This window comes from Protopterus annectens, chromosome 10.part0 (genome assembly GCF_019279795.1).
Source record: "Protopterus annectens isolate FY-2018-M chromosome 10.part0, PAN1.0, whole genome shotgun sequence".
Taxonomy (NCBI): Eukaryota; Metazoa; Chordata; order Ceratodontiformes; family Protopteridae; genus Protopterus; species Protopterus annectens.
In genome coordinates this window covers 449,197,407-449,214,234 of record NC_056744.1, presented here as the reverse complement: position 1 = coordinate 449,214,234, position 16,828 = coordinate 449,197,407, and the positions used below count along the sequence as shown (strand labels likewise).

The following is a 16,828-nucleotide window of genomic DNA, read 5'->3' as shown; positions in this document are numbered from 1 at the left end:
CTAAGTATATTACACCCTTACTTTTGCAATTACTGTATTGTTTCGCTGTAATAACCTTGTTCCTGGAAGTTAAACTAATGAACTCTCTATTGTATATATAAGGGCACTGAGTACATCTACCACATTTGAAAGTCTCCAATCTACATCTTTTCGTAGCTTTCTTATTATTGTGTTGACTTTCCAAAATGGCTTTAATGTTAAACCCTCTCCTATAGACACACTTGAAAGGTGTATCAAAATCCAACTTTAAATCTGTCAACTTGCTAAACTTATTCCATTCCTGTCCAATAACTTGACAAATAGTTTTGGAATCGCCACTATAATCGGTAATAAATGCTGAACTAAATGTTTCTTCTCTATCATCACTTTCTTTTTTATCAGTGTGTGTATCCCCTATATTTAGTTCCTTGACACCTAAAATAGGTGCAAATCTATTCTTTCTTTCTTTCTTGTATAACTTCATTTTTAATTTGAATAATCAAAGGACCCGGGTAACCTCTCTCAGTAAACATATTGTTTAAATTGTTACATTCTTTCATAAATTCTTCTTCATTTGAGGTCATCCTGCTTATTCTTACAAACTGGCCCTTGATTATACCTTTCTTTTGATGATAAGGGTAAGCACTGTTAAAATGTAGAATGGAATTAGAATAAGTTTGCCTTCTGAACACTTTTGAATTGCATTTATTCTCTTTCTTGTATATAGTGACATCTAAGTAATCTATTTCCCTGTGTCCTATATTATATGTAAATCTCAGAAATTCAGTGGACTCAGTTATGTATTGGTAGAATTCCAGAAATAACTGGAATGTTCCTTTCCAAAAAATAACAATGTCATCCAAAAAGTGTTTGTACAACATCCAACATTCTCTGTATTTACTGTTTAATATATATTTCTTTTCCCACATGAGTAGCACCAAATTTGCATACATAGGGGCGCATCTAGCTCCCATAGCCACCCCACTGATCTGTTGATAGAATTCTCCTTGAAAAAAGATTGAAGACAGAGGTAGGGCCTTAAGACATTCTTCTGCAGGTTACTGAGGGGGAGATCTATGCCTGGCATATAAGGAATACTCAGATCCAGCTCTGATGGATCTCTCGCAAATTCAAAAGCAGATGGCTCCAGAAACGCTAGATCTGAAGACCTGAACTTTGTCTATTCAAACAAAACCTTGATCATTGGATACGAAGTCGCAAATGCACCCCTGGTTTGGCCACCGTGCCTCTATATGAACAGAGGTCAACAGTAAGTAAATTAATCCACAACTAATATACTCCCCTGCATAAACCTTGGCTACCTCCGTACTAACGTATCCCACCGTATAGGTGTCCAAGATGCCCAGGGACAAAACTGGGTTGGGTTTCAAGACTAGGCTTATAAAAACCCTGATGGTCATTAGCTTAATATAAACTTGTGAACACTTTGCTATACCTGCTGCACTGTGATCAGAATAGGTCCACTTTGTGTCGGTCTGTTGTCACAGACAAAAACTTTAATAAATATGAAATAAATAAATAAATAAGCCCTCTTTGAGAAATAAACTAATGGAAAATACACCCACATTCTGCCCACCCACTCAAAGCAGTGGTGTAGTCATTATCCACATACCTCCCTTCAGTCTTGCTACTGGTGATGAAAGTTTTACAAATGGTGTTTTTGTTAATTGGGATCATCTTAACCCGACAGAACATGCACTGAATTTATAACTGGACTCTTAAGTTATCCAAAAAAGACTTGATGTCGCATGTGACTTTGGTGGCAAAGGTTGAATTGTCTGCTGATGCTCAGTCCACATGATACATTCCTGCTAAAGCCTTACAACACTTAATCAAAGATTTCCTGCCAGTCAATTATAAATGTTTGTCATTTGTAAATATGTAAATAATTTATTTTTAAATGTTTTCTCATTTCTTAAGTGAGCTTAAATGTATGTATGTAAAATAAATGTGTGATATTTTTTCAACTGCTTTTATTATTTATATTCATTTTTTGTCACAGTGTTAAATTATTGTTCCAGTATGTATGTACTTCTGTATATTTTGAAATTGCCTTTGTTTCCAGGCTATAGCTGAAAAGGTCCTAAGACCAGCCTATGAGGTAAATAAATAAATAAATGTGTGTGTATGTGAATGTTTATACATGTATACCTAAATCTTCACACAGATAAAAGTGCGTGTGTGTATAGAGATACACACACACACACAATTATTACTTGTATAATACATACACACATGAATATATGTGTTTGTGTGTGCAGTGTATACACACATGTATGTAATACACCTTGTATGAATACACTAGATTACTGTTGGCATAGTAAAAGATGTATAGATCACTGGTCTTACTTTGTTGGGAATCCTACATCTCTGTAAGTATTGGTCCTTGTAGATGTTTGTGTGTTAACAGAGAACTGAACAGTTAAAAAATGGCCGTTTGCAGTTTGGCTGATAGTTTCTTCACTTGATGAATTTGGGTTCTTAAAGAAAGTAAAGCACTGACATTTGAACTGAACTTTGACTACTGTTTTTTTTTTATTTCAGGAACATTTTTGTGCCTCTGAGTTATCATTTCTAGTGCTTGGTCTGCACAATCTATACAAAATGACAACCGGGGCAGATGTACGGGATATTCTGGAGCTGGGAGGTACAGATCCGGAAAACACTGGGATAATTAGTAAGAAGGATATCATCAACTCGGATAAGGTAGGATAATCATGACAGCTGCCCTGTGTTCTGTTGAGAACTGTGTAATGTGTAGTTATATTTCTTTTTTGTCATTTCACTGTAGCAGTAGCTGAGATGTAATGAAAGAATGTATATACATTTAATAGGTGCTCACATTTTTATCACTGGCTTGATGCCCTCACGAAAACTTTCTACCCATTGACACATTTCAGACTTGAAGCAGTTTTACAGATGTTCAAAAATGTTACCCTCCTCTTGCTTGTTGCAGTTTCTTAATACCCAAATTATGCATTGATAGATTCTTTAATTTGTACAAAGCTGTATATATTTTCTTACTGTATGTGAACCACTGGGCAGTTACTGTGAAATATGCCTCTATGTAGTACCTGTCTTTTCTCCCCATCTGTTTCAGATCGGCCTTGAGTCTGGTTATCCCGCAGTAGAGCACTGACCTCATTTCTCTCGGGGGGGTGGGGGGGGTAAGGAAAGTAGTTTCCCACTTATTATGTGACAAGTTCTGTAAATTTAAAAGTAGTTACTAATAGGTTGGTTAGTTGCCTTTGTGCACATAAGATGGTCAGTAGCTGCAGGGATTATTTTTCAGAATAAGCATGTTAGGGCATTTATATTACGCTGTCAAACTCAGACTGTCGACAGCGTAATAATCAACACGAAAATGTCGATACCCCCGAACATCGAACACACAAAAAAAACCCACCCAAACACAACACAAATTGCTCTATGCAGGGGGGCAAGCCCTCCTGCACCCCCCACACCCCCTGCTACTTAAATATACCAACTCCGAGATTGCACTACATTGCAGTAAACGGAAATCTCCCCTTATGGAGGTTTATGTTTACACACTCGATGACTTTCGCTTTCGACATTTTGGTGCCAACAATATCAGCTTCAGTACTGTCGGCCTTCGACAGGGTGAAGTAGACCCCATGTTAAGTGTCCAATATGCCTAGCTAATTACAGAAAGTAGAAGTATAACGTAATGTGAAAGCTGAAGGTTGCATAATAAATGTAGTAACATTTTTGCTGCTGTAGTTTTACTGTTCCTGTCTTTATTTTACAACCACTTAACATGCATCATATGCTGGTGTTTTAATTGTTTGTATGCTTGTAATTTTAATTAGGGTATCGTACTGATCTATATAGACCTTTTTCAGACTCCGCGTAGAGCACCATCTGGTTAATTAACTTGCTTAGAGTCACATGGTTAGACAAGTAGTCTGTACAGCAGGGAAACGGCTAAGCTTTACTTATCAGTAATGTCAGGCAGAGTCTTCACCTGTCATCATCGTAATGAGTCAGCAGTTAAGATTTAATCTTTTAGGTTGTTGCATAAAAAGGGTAGCAAATTAATTATGTGGCCATAAAAGGCCAGTATGTCAAAGATATACCCATGACAAATATCATTGTACCATAACCTGTGTTTCTGAAGTTTAGCCAAACTATCCACTTATGCTGTGCTGATGAGGTCAATAAAAAGGTTGAAACATGCACGTCCACAGCTAGTAGTTTAGCTTTATTGGCCTGAATGTAACCGTAAAGACTTAAAAAGTAAAAAAAAAAAAAAAAAAAAGACGCCGTGTAGCTGAAACACTTGGTGTACTTAAGGAGTCATTTGCGTATATTCTATGGGCCTCCACTGTAGGAAGTTTGTTATTGCACAGTGAAAACTCTGGCTCATCTAGGTTTTTCTTACAGTTTTTACTGAACGCTGTTTGATATCACCACAATGATATTTAGTGCCCCAGAAATGTATTCAGTGCCTTTTAATTTCTTCACTTCCATTTTCCCCTTCCACAGACTGTAAAGGTTCTACCATTTTGTTTTGTGTGTCCCAACTTTTGCATCTTTTCTACCTTAATCTGCATTACCTGGGCTTGATATGTTGTACTCCATAGATCTTAGTGGTGGGCATCATTCACAGTTTTTAATCTTGAGACTGTTTTGCTGATGTTAGTTAAATGCACACATCAATAGCTTGTATATGACTGATTTGCAGTGAGTTAGCCTACGCATAAGTACATCTTCAAGAAAATAAATTATGGATGCAGCACAACACAGACTGATAAGAATTCTCATTGTTTGATCAGTGAAGTGTTGCCTTTACCCAAGTAATTGCAATTAATTTATGGGCAATCTGAAAATAAAGCACAGTAAAATGAATACCGCAAGCATTGCTACATCCAGCTGACACCTTTGTGCAGGAAGTGAGTAGCAGAGCTGTTGCACTGAAATGGCAGGTTTGATGCCTTGAGCAGTACAGTGAAACTCTGAACATTGTTTAAGGACTGCATGTAAGAGGACACAAATTGCTTTGAGGAAGAAAAAAATTATAAAAAAAAAATCACATCAATTTATCAGGCCAAGGGTTGGGAGGATGGCATAATGGTTAAGGTGTTTGCCTTACAAACACACAGTGCAGGGTTTGAGTCACACAAGGGATAATTGGCTAGGCTTACAATGACTCGCAAGGGCATTTAGCCTAGTAGTAACCTATGAACCTATGACCTTTTTGGGTTAAAATAAATTGAACATTGTACATAACACATTAATTCTGATACATTAATAAAAAATATTTATTTTTTAGAGTTTGAGTAGATATTTTCATTAAGAAGGATTTTTATGTATTTATTTATTTATTTGATGTTTGTTTACCGGGATGGTCTGACTGGGTCTACAGAACCCATTTTCAGCAGAGGCCCAGGGAGAAAAGGTCCACATACAAAACAAATACAGTATAATCCAATACAATACAAATTATATTAGAAATGTTATACAAGAAGTTGAAGAAACTATGTTACAAGATTACACATCTAGAAAATTCTATAGAGTTAAAGCATAGATAGTAATAGTCGCCCTCACCATATATATAACCTGTATGAGTAGACAGTGTCCAAAAGTAGTATGTAGGTAGTGCCATGTATGACACTGACTGTTATAGTACATGAAAAGATAGAATGTTGGTTTCAGTTAGGAAAATAATAGCCAGAAAGATAGTGAGAGAGTTGAGAATAGAGGCATTACAGCTTGAGCAGGAAATTAAGGATATGGTCTAGAAATAGAGGTGGAGTTAGGAGATCTTTAGGCCCTTGCAGACTGTGAGGGGGTGAAATGTGACAAAAGAGGAGGATGAAGCTAGTGTGGAGGAAGAGGAAAGAGCTGTGCATTAGGCAGGCTTTATGCAGGAGCAGATCCATGTATTTTTGAGATGATTTTTTTAAGAAGCTTTGATATGGGTTAGAACAGGCATAGACCTGATAACTAGAGGTAGTAAATTCCATAGCATAGAGACTTTAAGAATACAGAGTGTGACCTGGTTTTCTTGTGGGTTTTGAGATATCTAAGAGATTTTTGTCTTCTGATCGTAAGGATCGATTTAGTGTGTAAGGTGTGACTCAATTGCCTAGTGCAGGGCAGGCAGTTGGCTTGAAAATAAGGTTGTGTAAGGCAGATAGGTGAGTAAAGGCAAGTTGGTTAGGGAGTTTAAGGCAGTTTAGTTCTAGTAGTGGTTTACAGTAGTGTGCGTTATATCTAGAGTTTGTGGCAAACTTTGCAACTTTGTTGTAGCACTGTTCCATCTTACTTAGGGTAGAAGTTTGTAAGTTAGTTAGGATAGGGGCACTGTAAAGAAGGGAGGAAGTAAAAATGTATTTGCAAGGGTAGTTTTGTTTGCTGCAGTAAAGAAATGTTTATTTCTGTATGATTCCCAATTTTTGATGATTTTTCTTTATATTTTGCTGTATATGAGGGTCAAATGATAGTTTGTGATAACTCCTGGAAGTTTGGTTTCCTGTACTGTTTCTATGACAGTGTTGTCATGCATGGATGTTGAAATGATGAGTGATGGGGGAGGTGTTTTGGGGGTGAAAGAGTACTAGTTTAATCTTCTTTGGATTAAGAAAGAGTTTGGCATTTCTTAGCCAGTATTTGACTGCAGTAAAAGACTTGTTGAGTTTTTGAAATGAGCGGTACAGATTATAGTGGAATCATCACATACTGAATGAGTGTTCCAGGGTGAGAGGCAGTGTGAAGGTTATTTGTGAAAATGTTGAAGAGTAGGGGTCTGAGGATGGAGCCATGAGGGACTTCAGTAGGGTTATGCAGAGAAAGGGTGAGAGTTCATTGGACCATTTCACTGCTTGTTTACGATCCTTGAGGTAGCTCTGAAACCATTTTACTGTGTTATGTGAGAAGCCCAAGTTAGACAGTGTGTTCAATAGTAAGGGGTGAGACTGTGTCAAAGGCCTTGGAGAGACTGAGGAATACTGAGGCTGTGTAGCATCCTGCATCTCTGGCCTTGTTCACTGTGTCTGTAAAGGATAATAGGGCAGTAGCTGTGCTGTGGCTGGGTCAGAAGCCATGTTGGAGTTTGGTTAGAAGATTGTTTTGCAGTAGATGTTGCATTACCTGCTGATGGATACCTCTCTCAGGAATTTTGGATATGGGTGACAAGATGGATATAGGACAGAAATTGGATGGTTCAAAACATTTGCCTCCTTTGTGGATGGGGGTGATGTGAGATTGTTTCCATATGGTAGGTACTTCTGATTCGGATAAGGACCTATTTATAAGGATACTGACTGGGTAGGTGATTGAGTTGGCAGCCAGTTTGAGGTAGTGTGGTGGAGGATTATCAGCTGAGGTGGAGCAGGGTTTTAGTTTTTGTAGTAGTTTCTTAATGGTGTCAGTGGGTATGGGCTGAAATGAGAATGAGGTTTGTAAGAGTAGGAGGGTTATTAATAACAGGGTTAGAAGTAGTTGATGGTCTAGGGTTGATGTCTGACGAAGTTGAAGGGGGGGGGGGGTTCCAGCATAAGGCATGCTCATTAGTATGTCTGATGTTGATTTTATGAAGTGCTTGTTAAAGGTGTCTGTTTATAATGGAGGGGTATCAGGTGATGAGTTGTGCTGTTTGTTCTAGGGTTAAGTACAGAAGATATGGAATGCCAAAGTTTATTGGGGGTGATTTTCTGCTGGAGTTGAAACTTAGAATAGTATGACTGCTTAGTTTTGTCACTTTATTAGGTAGTGTTTTGAAACTGACATGATTTTGTTCATTTTTGTTTAGTTTCCAGGTTATCCAGGCTAGGTCCCTTTGCTTCATCAGGTGTTTACATTCCTTAGAGAGCCATGGTGCCGAGTTCTTTTTGATTCTTTTCATACGAATGGGTGCTAGTGTATTAAGTATGTGAAGGAAGGTGTTATTAAAGTATAGTACGGCATCATTAAGGGAGTAATCGTTTAAGGGGTGTCCAGTCTATTTCATGTAGCAGATTGAATTTATGCTGACAAAAATAGTTGCGTTCCTAACTGGTTTTATAGTGTGTAGTCTTAGTCGTAATGTATTAAGCTGGTAGATGATCGCTCAGGGAGCTGGGCAGTGTACCTAAAGAGGGGTAATTGGTGGGGTGGGATACTAGGATCCAGTCAAGGGTGGACTGGCAGGTAAGGTCTTTGCTGTACTTTGTTGGAGTATTGATAAGCTGAGAAAAAACATACAGATTTATACCATTTGTGGGGGAGTTGGAAGCTATGGTTTGCCAATCTATATTTATGTCTCCTAAGATTATTGTTTTGAGGTTTATTGTGCGAGATGTCCAGGATAAAATATTTTCCAACACTGGTATATTGTGACCTGGTGGGATATATATTACTATTGGGTTTACTTTGATCCACTGAAAACTCATCTCACTGAATTTCAAAACACTTGCACCAAATCGCTGAAAGCTTAAATCACTGAATTTTCCCCACTGTAGTGCGATCATGGAGTTAGTAAATGTAGTTGGGGGGTGTGGGAGGCATAGCCCCCCACCTACTTCTGGTTTTATATTTTTAGCTTTCAGTGAAATGAGATTCATAAATATAATTTGATGTGTAAGATTAGTACCTCAACATTAGAAAATATATGTATATTACTGTTGTAGAGTGTGATGTTGAGTGTAGAGGGATATAAAAGGGCTACCCCCCCTTTTTTTTTAATTAATAGATTTGTCTCTTCTGGTTATTGCAAAGTTTGGAGGTATTATTTCTGAGTCTTTAACATTGGGGTGTAACCATGTTTCGATAAAGGCTAGTATGTCAGGTTTATTTTGATAAATCCAGGCATGCAGTGGGCTTATTTTATTACATATAATTCTGAGGTTTAGTATAAGTATGTTTAAATCTTTGGGGTTACTCTTGTGGTTAGGATTAGAGGGTGGTTCTCCGTTAGGATGTATGTCTCCACACATCCTATCAGGATTGAAAACCACGGGAAGTGTTTTTTATTCATACTCGATGGTACTGGTGTCAAGTGTAGTTTCACAGATGGTGAGGAGGACATTTTGGGGGTTGAATAATATGGGAGGGTATAGGGGAAAAGCGGGGGGAGATATGTGAGAAGTTGTATTGTTTATTGGGGAGATGGTTGGAGGAGGTTGTTGATGTGTATTGGTGTGTGGGGGTATGAGAGGTTATGGTTGTAGCGAGGTGGAGAATTAAGAGTAAAGAGGTTAGGCAGGTTAGGAGTAGCATGCTAGCTGTGACGGTGGATTTAAAAAAATAGTAAAAGTGGTATTTGTGTGTTAGAGTGTAATATCATGTGAAAATAGATATGTATGCTATCTAGGGATATGTGAGCAGGTTAAGGTGAGTTTGCAAATGTTTTGACTTTAGGGTGGGCTATGACAATGTGGTTAGGTGTTTTGTCTTGTGGACTGTGGTAAGGAAGGTTGGGGGGAGATGCGATTGGTCAGTAGTAAAATTATGGTGCAATGTTAGTTTGATGTGTGTATAATAGATGAGAAAGTGGTTTGAGGTGGTGATTGTATTGACGGTGGAGTAGAGTCAGGTGCATAGAATTATACTGGGGGAAGAGAATTCAAGGTGATGGATGTAAGGGAAAGCAGATGAGGTTATATGAATTTGACTACTTCTGAGTCGGCATTTATTTATTTTTTTAGTCTTAACTTTAGTCGTCTTCTAGTCTTACGACATGCTGTTGGTCCTCCAGATGGTCTCCATTTGCAGTCCAGTAGGTAGACCTAGATTTCTGCTCTGACATGACAACCTGTGAGTTCACTTTGCACATTCAGCTTACCTCCTCATTTGTCAGCTGCAGTACCATCTATATGTATTGGTGTGTGCTGACTTGGAAAGCTTAAACTAATTTCTTGCATAACTTTTGGCAGTACTTGCAGAGCATTTATGAGTGGCATGAATGATTTTTTTGAAAATATTTGTTTGTGATTTTCTTTTGTCAGTATTTGTCACATCTTCCCCACTGCTAGCTATATAGGCTTATTCATCCCCTGAGAGTTAGGAATCCTGTGGCCCAGTCATTACTGTCATTATGGTAGCAGAGCATGGAGCATGGTGTAGTCGTATGTGAAGGAATGGTTTATTGTGATTTTACCCTAAATTGACCATACATGCTGGGTAAGCAGGCACAGAGTTCAGCATGCAGTGTGCTTCTATAAGGGCATGTCACTCACTTTTACAAATGGTGTAACCCTTTGTAACCGCCCTGCCCTTTCAAAGCCTGCACTCCCATGTTGTCTCTAGTCATTACTGGTGGTTTTGCCACAGGAGTGAGCACTCTAGACATGTGCCTTCCTCCACGATTGAAAGGAGGCGAACAGCCAAGCTGCTTCATTTCTCCTGTCCTAGCTGTAGCAGGTGCCTAGGCTACTAATTGAACCTGGACTGCTGGGGTCATAATAGGGGCTTTATCCCTGTGCACCAATGGGGGTGGCTCAGTTTGACTTTCTAATGGCTGTTTTAACATTGGCTTGTGTCTACCTGTAGCAGAACATATGTATTTAATGGTCTGATATTTTTGTTTAAAATTTTCAGTGCAAGGTAGTTGGCTGATCACTTGTATACTATACATCTGAACGTATGGTTTTAGTTCAAAAGCAGAGAAATGCCTACAATCATTTTGCCTCTTTTCAAAACTGCATTTCTTGGTTTAAAATTTAAAATGACAGAAAATGTCATTTTTGTAAAAATAGAATTTATAAGCTTTGTTGTCCAGAATATCTTTTATTTTTAGCGCAAACTAAACGGAAAGCAGAGTAGCTAATGTCTATGTATATATGTACAGTGGCTGTGTAGGTGTTGTGGTGTCCATATCTAGAAGACATTACTTCTGAGACTGTTTGATTTTTCTCTCTTTTTTTTCTTTCTTTTTGCTTAGGGAAAATCTCAAACATATGATACTCTATAGCTAGAGTTCACTTAGTTTTTGAGCTTGGGTGGATTTAAAGACAAATAGTTCCATTTACATGTTACGTGTTTGATTTCATATATGGGCACATTTGGAGGCATGCTGGAATAATTAGTGTCATAGGTGTCAGTATCATGGAGAAATGTGTACCTTGCTTTTATTTTTTATATAATGGCAGTTCAGAGATGGGTTTTGAATATATAGTATCTATCACTATGAAAAGGAAGTCACAGACACATATTTTATGGAGCTTTACAGATTGTGATACTTCAAGACCTATACAGGCCTACATTTCCAATGACAGAAAATGCCATTTTTCTGGACTGTGTGTGTGTGTGTGTGTGTGTGTGTGTGTGTGTGTGTGTGTGTGTAATATATGGAATTGGCGGGGGTGGGGGTGGACATGCCCCTCCCATGAAAAAAACATTCTTTATTCTTTGCATGTTTTGAGATTCTGTCTCTGAGCATGTGCTGTGTATGCATGTGCGTGTATATAATTATAATTTTATATATAGATATATTTATGTGCATACTTGTATGTAGTCATATATTTTTTCTAAATTTAATCATGTAATTTTATTGTGCATGTATGTAAGTGTACATATGCATATATCTGTATATTCAGTCCTATTTTTATACACATACACACATAATCGTGTGACCTAGCTTTATTCTGTGGCGCCCTGCCTCTACTTCTCATTCCAGTCTCGTAACTAATGCTTTTGTCTGCTGTACCATTATTCTCTGACCTACCTAAGTAGTATCCAACACCAGTCTCCTCTTATTTGCTTTTAGATTGCCTTTTTTTACTCTTGCTTTACTTTAACCTATTCTGCTTGAAAAGGCCTTAATCTTTCAAGCTAATCAGGCCAGTATTTTCAGACCCTAAGTGGCAGTTTACTCATACTTTTTCTTACCTTACTGATTGTTTCTGACGGCTGATTATATCAGAGGCCAGGTCCAGACTCATTTCTTTCTCTGTTGTTTTTTTTTTTTTCGCTTATCTATCACATTTCTTTTCCCTCTTCTAGCCGATTTTGTTTTCTGGCCCATTTCCTTACACCCAGCATGCTTTGTGAGTTTAAAAATTCCCTACAAGCATTCCCTGCCATTTTTTGAATTTCCCACTCTAGTTCTACGAAACCTGTAGTGTGTACTGTGATGTGCTAGCATCGGTTATATGAGTTGCTGTGTTACTGTGATGTGCTAGCATCGGTTATATGAGTTGCTGTGTACGGTGATGTGCTAGCATCGGTTATATGAGTTGCTGTGTACGGTGATGTGCTAGAATCAGTTATATGAGTTGCCTATGAAACCTGTAGTGTGTACTATGATGTGCTAGCATCGGTTATATGAGTTGCTCTGTTACTGTGATGTGCTAGCATCGGTTATATGAGTTGCTGTGTTACTGTGATGTGCTAGCATCGGTTATATGAGTTGCTGTGTACTGTGATGTGCTAGCATCGGTTATATGAGTCGCCTATGAAACCTGTAGTGTGTACTGTGATGTGCTAGCATCGGTTATATGAGTTGCTGTGTACTGTGATGTGCTAGCATCTGTTATATGAGTTGCTGTGTACTGTGATGTGCTAGAATCAGTTATGAGTTGCCTATGAAACCTGTAGTGTGTACTATGATGTGCTAGCATTGGTTATATGAGTTGCTGTGTACTGCGATGTGCTAGCATCGGTTATAAGAGTTGCTGTGTTACTGTGTATTAAGAAAGGTAGACCATTGTTTTGTTTATCTACATGGATCTTAGTCTTGCTTTATCTGGCTGTTATTGCACTGCTTCATGAGATTAACAGTAATTACTTGATTGTAACTTTTGGCGTTTTGTTAATCCATATGATTTCATTTTAATTTCAGCTGCTTGTGTAATCCATATGCTACTGTCATAAGATTTCCTAACTAAACCAGCTGTATATTGTTTACCTATTCAACTCATACTGAATACTTCATTTTTTTTGTCACTAGAAATAACCAGGGCTACTACACAAGCCTTTGTGTATAAAGTACTGCTGTTATGCTTGTGCACATTTGCTGTTGTTTTGCCTTGACTCACTCCCTGCACTACTCTTTCTTTATACTGTTTTTTGTGTTTTTTTCTCCTGCTCATTCTTTGCTCTAATACATAATCTCTTTAGCTGTTACCCAACTTTTTCCTTTCTTTCCTACCTCTGTTTCCATTGTTCCATTCTGATTTTTTACCAAATCTGCTCTTCACCAGCCCTTCTTGTACTGCTATTCCTCCCTGTCTTTCTCTGTACTTAGAATAATGTATTTGCTCTAATTTCATATGTTTATCTACTCTCCTAACATTCTGTGTTTCCCTCCTCCCCTTAGGTTTTAAAGCCACTAAATTATCTGCACCTATGCAGCTTCCTGATACTGTGTGATGCAAGATTTTTGGTCACTGCAGTCTTCAATTTACCCGCTGCTACTGCCCATAAAGTGAACTAAAGTTACGTGCCTTTTGACCTAAGCCAAACAACAAAGAACAACATAAGTAAGCTAAGTATAAAGAATAAACTTGAAAGGAAAATATAGCAGACAAACTTGGTTACGTTTTTCATCTGCTGCACATCACAGGGACGCTCTTGTATTCCCCTACCCATCTTCACCCTATAATAGCTCCATTGTTGCTTTCCCTTTTTTCCTTTCACTGATTCTATATTTCTATATATTCTGTATTTCTCTTCCCTCCCTCTAACTGCGGTGTTCTGTTTACTTGAATGCAGCTCTTTCACCTTCCTTTGGCACTAACTGTACCTTCAAACCTCTCCAATACTATTAAGTACTCTCAGTAATTCCATCTACTCAAGTCCTACCCCCATACCTAGCTTTTTTTTCCTGTGGCTCCCTACCTCTACTTCTCATTCCAGTCTCATAAGTAGAGCTTTTGTCTGTTCTACCATTTATTGTCGGACCTACCTAAGTAGTATCCAGCACCAGTCTTCTCATTTATTTGTTTTTAGATTTTTTTTTAACTCTTGCTTTACTTTAACCTATTCTGCTTGAAAAAAAACCTTAATCTTTCAAGCTAATCCGGCCAGTATTTTCAGACCCTAAGCGGCAGCTTATTTAAACATTTTTTTACCATACTGATTGTCTCTGATGGCTGATTACCTCAGAGGCCAGGTCCATCATGTTCCGTTCGACCTCGTTACACTCAGGCTTACTCCGCTCCCCTACCTTACCCTCAGTTCCCATCCACCCCACCACACTGACCTTTATCCTACCCAGACCACTCCCATCCTTACCTACTAACCAATCACATCTATTTGCTACTACTTATATTAACCCCATCCATACCAATCCAGTACTAACCTCTCGGACAATAAAACTATCCTCTTGCTACTCACAGACACAAATTACATCTTCAGCATACTAAAAGCCAAGCAACTATGTTATTACTAGACATAACCAGTGTAATCCTATTAACAGCTGCTCTCTACCTTAGCACTATGTACAGTCTCAAAATTATCTGCTTCTACTCTCCAACCTACCCATTCCTCTCCCCACCTCTAACTGCACGTAACAACATATATATAGCTCCATACCTCCTAAACTCTTCCAAAATAGATCCTTTTTTCTTATAAATACCTATTTATTACTAAACACACACACCTACGCTATGTAAATAAATCCAAAAAGTCACAGAAACAAATACACTCGCCCCTTTACAACAAATCAGAACTACAAAGCAGTGGAGATTCATCCTAAGCCCGGTCCAAAATGCAATCGACAAGCTCCCAACAGTACACAACAAACAAACCAATCCTCAAACCACACTAATAACTTGCCTCTCACCAACTTGCTGCAAAATACAGGTGGCATTTCACAATTCAACCGTAATTCATTTCAAACAGCTGTTGAATTATTAAATTGCGAGACACCATTTTCCATACAAATATATGGAAAAAGGCTTAACTTGTTGCCGGCCCAAACAAAATTAAAAATTAGACTAAAACATTTTTTAAAAATGTAGCTCACCATGATTTGAAGTGTAGAACATCTCTTAAATGAAGGAGAGGGATGTGGAGGAGGGATGGAGGAGGAAAGGAGGACTACTGTACATGGTTAAAACTGACTCACATGGTCGCATACAATGCAGGCTAACATGTTTCCTGTCCAGTTAAAATGCATGCTCACTACATGGTTGTGTGATAGCAGTTATGAAATGAATATCTGTTGTCTCTGATTATGATTGTTTTTAGTAGTTTTTATTAGTTCACTTTAATGTGATATAAATTGCAACTTAAAGCATCTTACAACAGTTTCCTATCCACACCCCCCCCCACCGAAAAATAATAATAGCACAGACTACAATGTATACTGGTGTGTCTGTCTTTTTAATCCCTCTCCAAGACTTTGCTCAGTGGCTCCCCTGCTTGGCTCATTCATTCAGGCGAGTTGGCATTCTACATTTCTGCCCATTCTCTCTGCCCAGCCCCACCAGTGTCCATGCCAAAAATTGAATGAGTCACCATAATTACATTATTTACATAGTCCACTTAGTCTTTAGCTGTAGAAAAGGAAGTCTTCTTCATCCTGCCCTGCCTGTTCTCACTGATTTTTGGCAGGTGTGGGTGAAAATAAATTTGTCCAGGGTGACTTGTCTCTCCCTCTTTTTCAGGATGGTCTTAAAGTGCTGCATGATTGTTTTGTTAAACAAAGTCCATCATCCTGTTGACATCACCTGTGTTGGGTTGCCACTCCAAAAATTTAGCCTGCACCTTCTCCTAGTGGGATAAAAGTTATTTAATGCAATCTGTTGGCATAGGTCCTTTTTTGTCTGGCGTCCTCATCTTCAGAAGAACTTTCCCCTTCTTTTTCTTTGAACTGCTCATTGCAAAGTGCTGTACTTTCCTCCATTGTGAGTTCGTCTTCATGGTCTTGTAAAAGTTCCTCGACATCCACCTTCTCCACCAGCCCTATGTCCAGGTGCTGTGCTGTGGAAGTAATGTATTGCGGCACTTCAGCTGCTTCAGCATCTTCAGTTGCTTCATGCACAATTTCGCCCTGGGAAAAGAAAAGAACCAGTTTCTTCCAGGCTGCACAAATGGCTTATTGTGACACTCCATTCCTAAGCACTTTTGATGAATGATATGGCATAAAGAATGTTCAACTCAGTCTTTCAGAATTCTTGTAGTGTTTTATGTAATTGTTTGTCGAAGAGCCTTGAGAATAGTGCTTTTGTGTAGAACTTCTTGAAGCAGGCATTGACTTGTTGATCCATAGGTTGAATGAGAGAAGTTGTGTTGGGAGGCAGGAACTGAACCGTGATGAAATCCTAGTCTATCTGAAGAATTTCCTCCAACTGTCATGGGTGGGTAGAGGCATTGTCCAGAAGCAGAAGAGCTTTCATTGGCAAATATTTCTCTGTCAGGTACTTCTTGATACTTGGAGCAAGCTCCTCAAAAATCCAGTCCTTGAAAACTGACTGGTCTACCCAAGCTTTGGTTTTTCATTTAGACATTACTAGGTAGTTTTGATTTTATAATCTTTTTTCAAAGCATCTTGGGTTTTCTGAGTGATACACCAGCAGAAGCTTCAGAAGCTTGAAGTCTCCACTGGCGTTTGTTGCCAGGAGGAGTGTTTGCCTGTCTTTCATGGACTTGTAACCAGGAATACTAGCGTCTTCTTGAGTTCCGTAAGTCCTACTTGGCAGTCTGTTCCAGAAAAGCCCCATTTCGTCACAATTAAAAATCTGTTCTGTCAGATAGCTCTCTTACTTCTTTAAATTGCTTGACAAATTTCTCTGCGCCTTCTTTGTCAACAGTAGCCTCTCCTTATCTCAGAACACTGTGGATGCCACTTCTTTTTTTTAAATCTGTGGAACCATCCCCTACTTGCTTTAAATTGCTCTGTTTGCTGTGAGCTACTTCCTGGAGGGTTTTTTGTTAAGTCTTC

General features: G+C 38.5%; 1 protein-coding gene across 1 annotated transcript in view; it reads left to right on the top strand.

Moving 5' to 3' along the window:
* The window catches only part of DMAP1 (DNA methyltransferase 1 associated protein 1), a 634,515-nt gene that overhangs the window by 93,072 nt on the left and 524,615 nt on the right, over positions 1-16,828 (top strand). The window contains exon 2 of the mRNA XM_044086784.1: positions 2,545-2,706. Within this exon, the coding sequence (XP_043942719.1) occupies positions 2,605-2,706 (102 nt within the window). The 5' untranslated portion in view covers positions 2,545-2,604. The remainder of the gene's footprint in view (positions 1-2,544; positions 2,707-16,828) is intronic.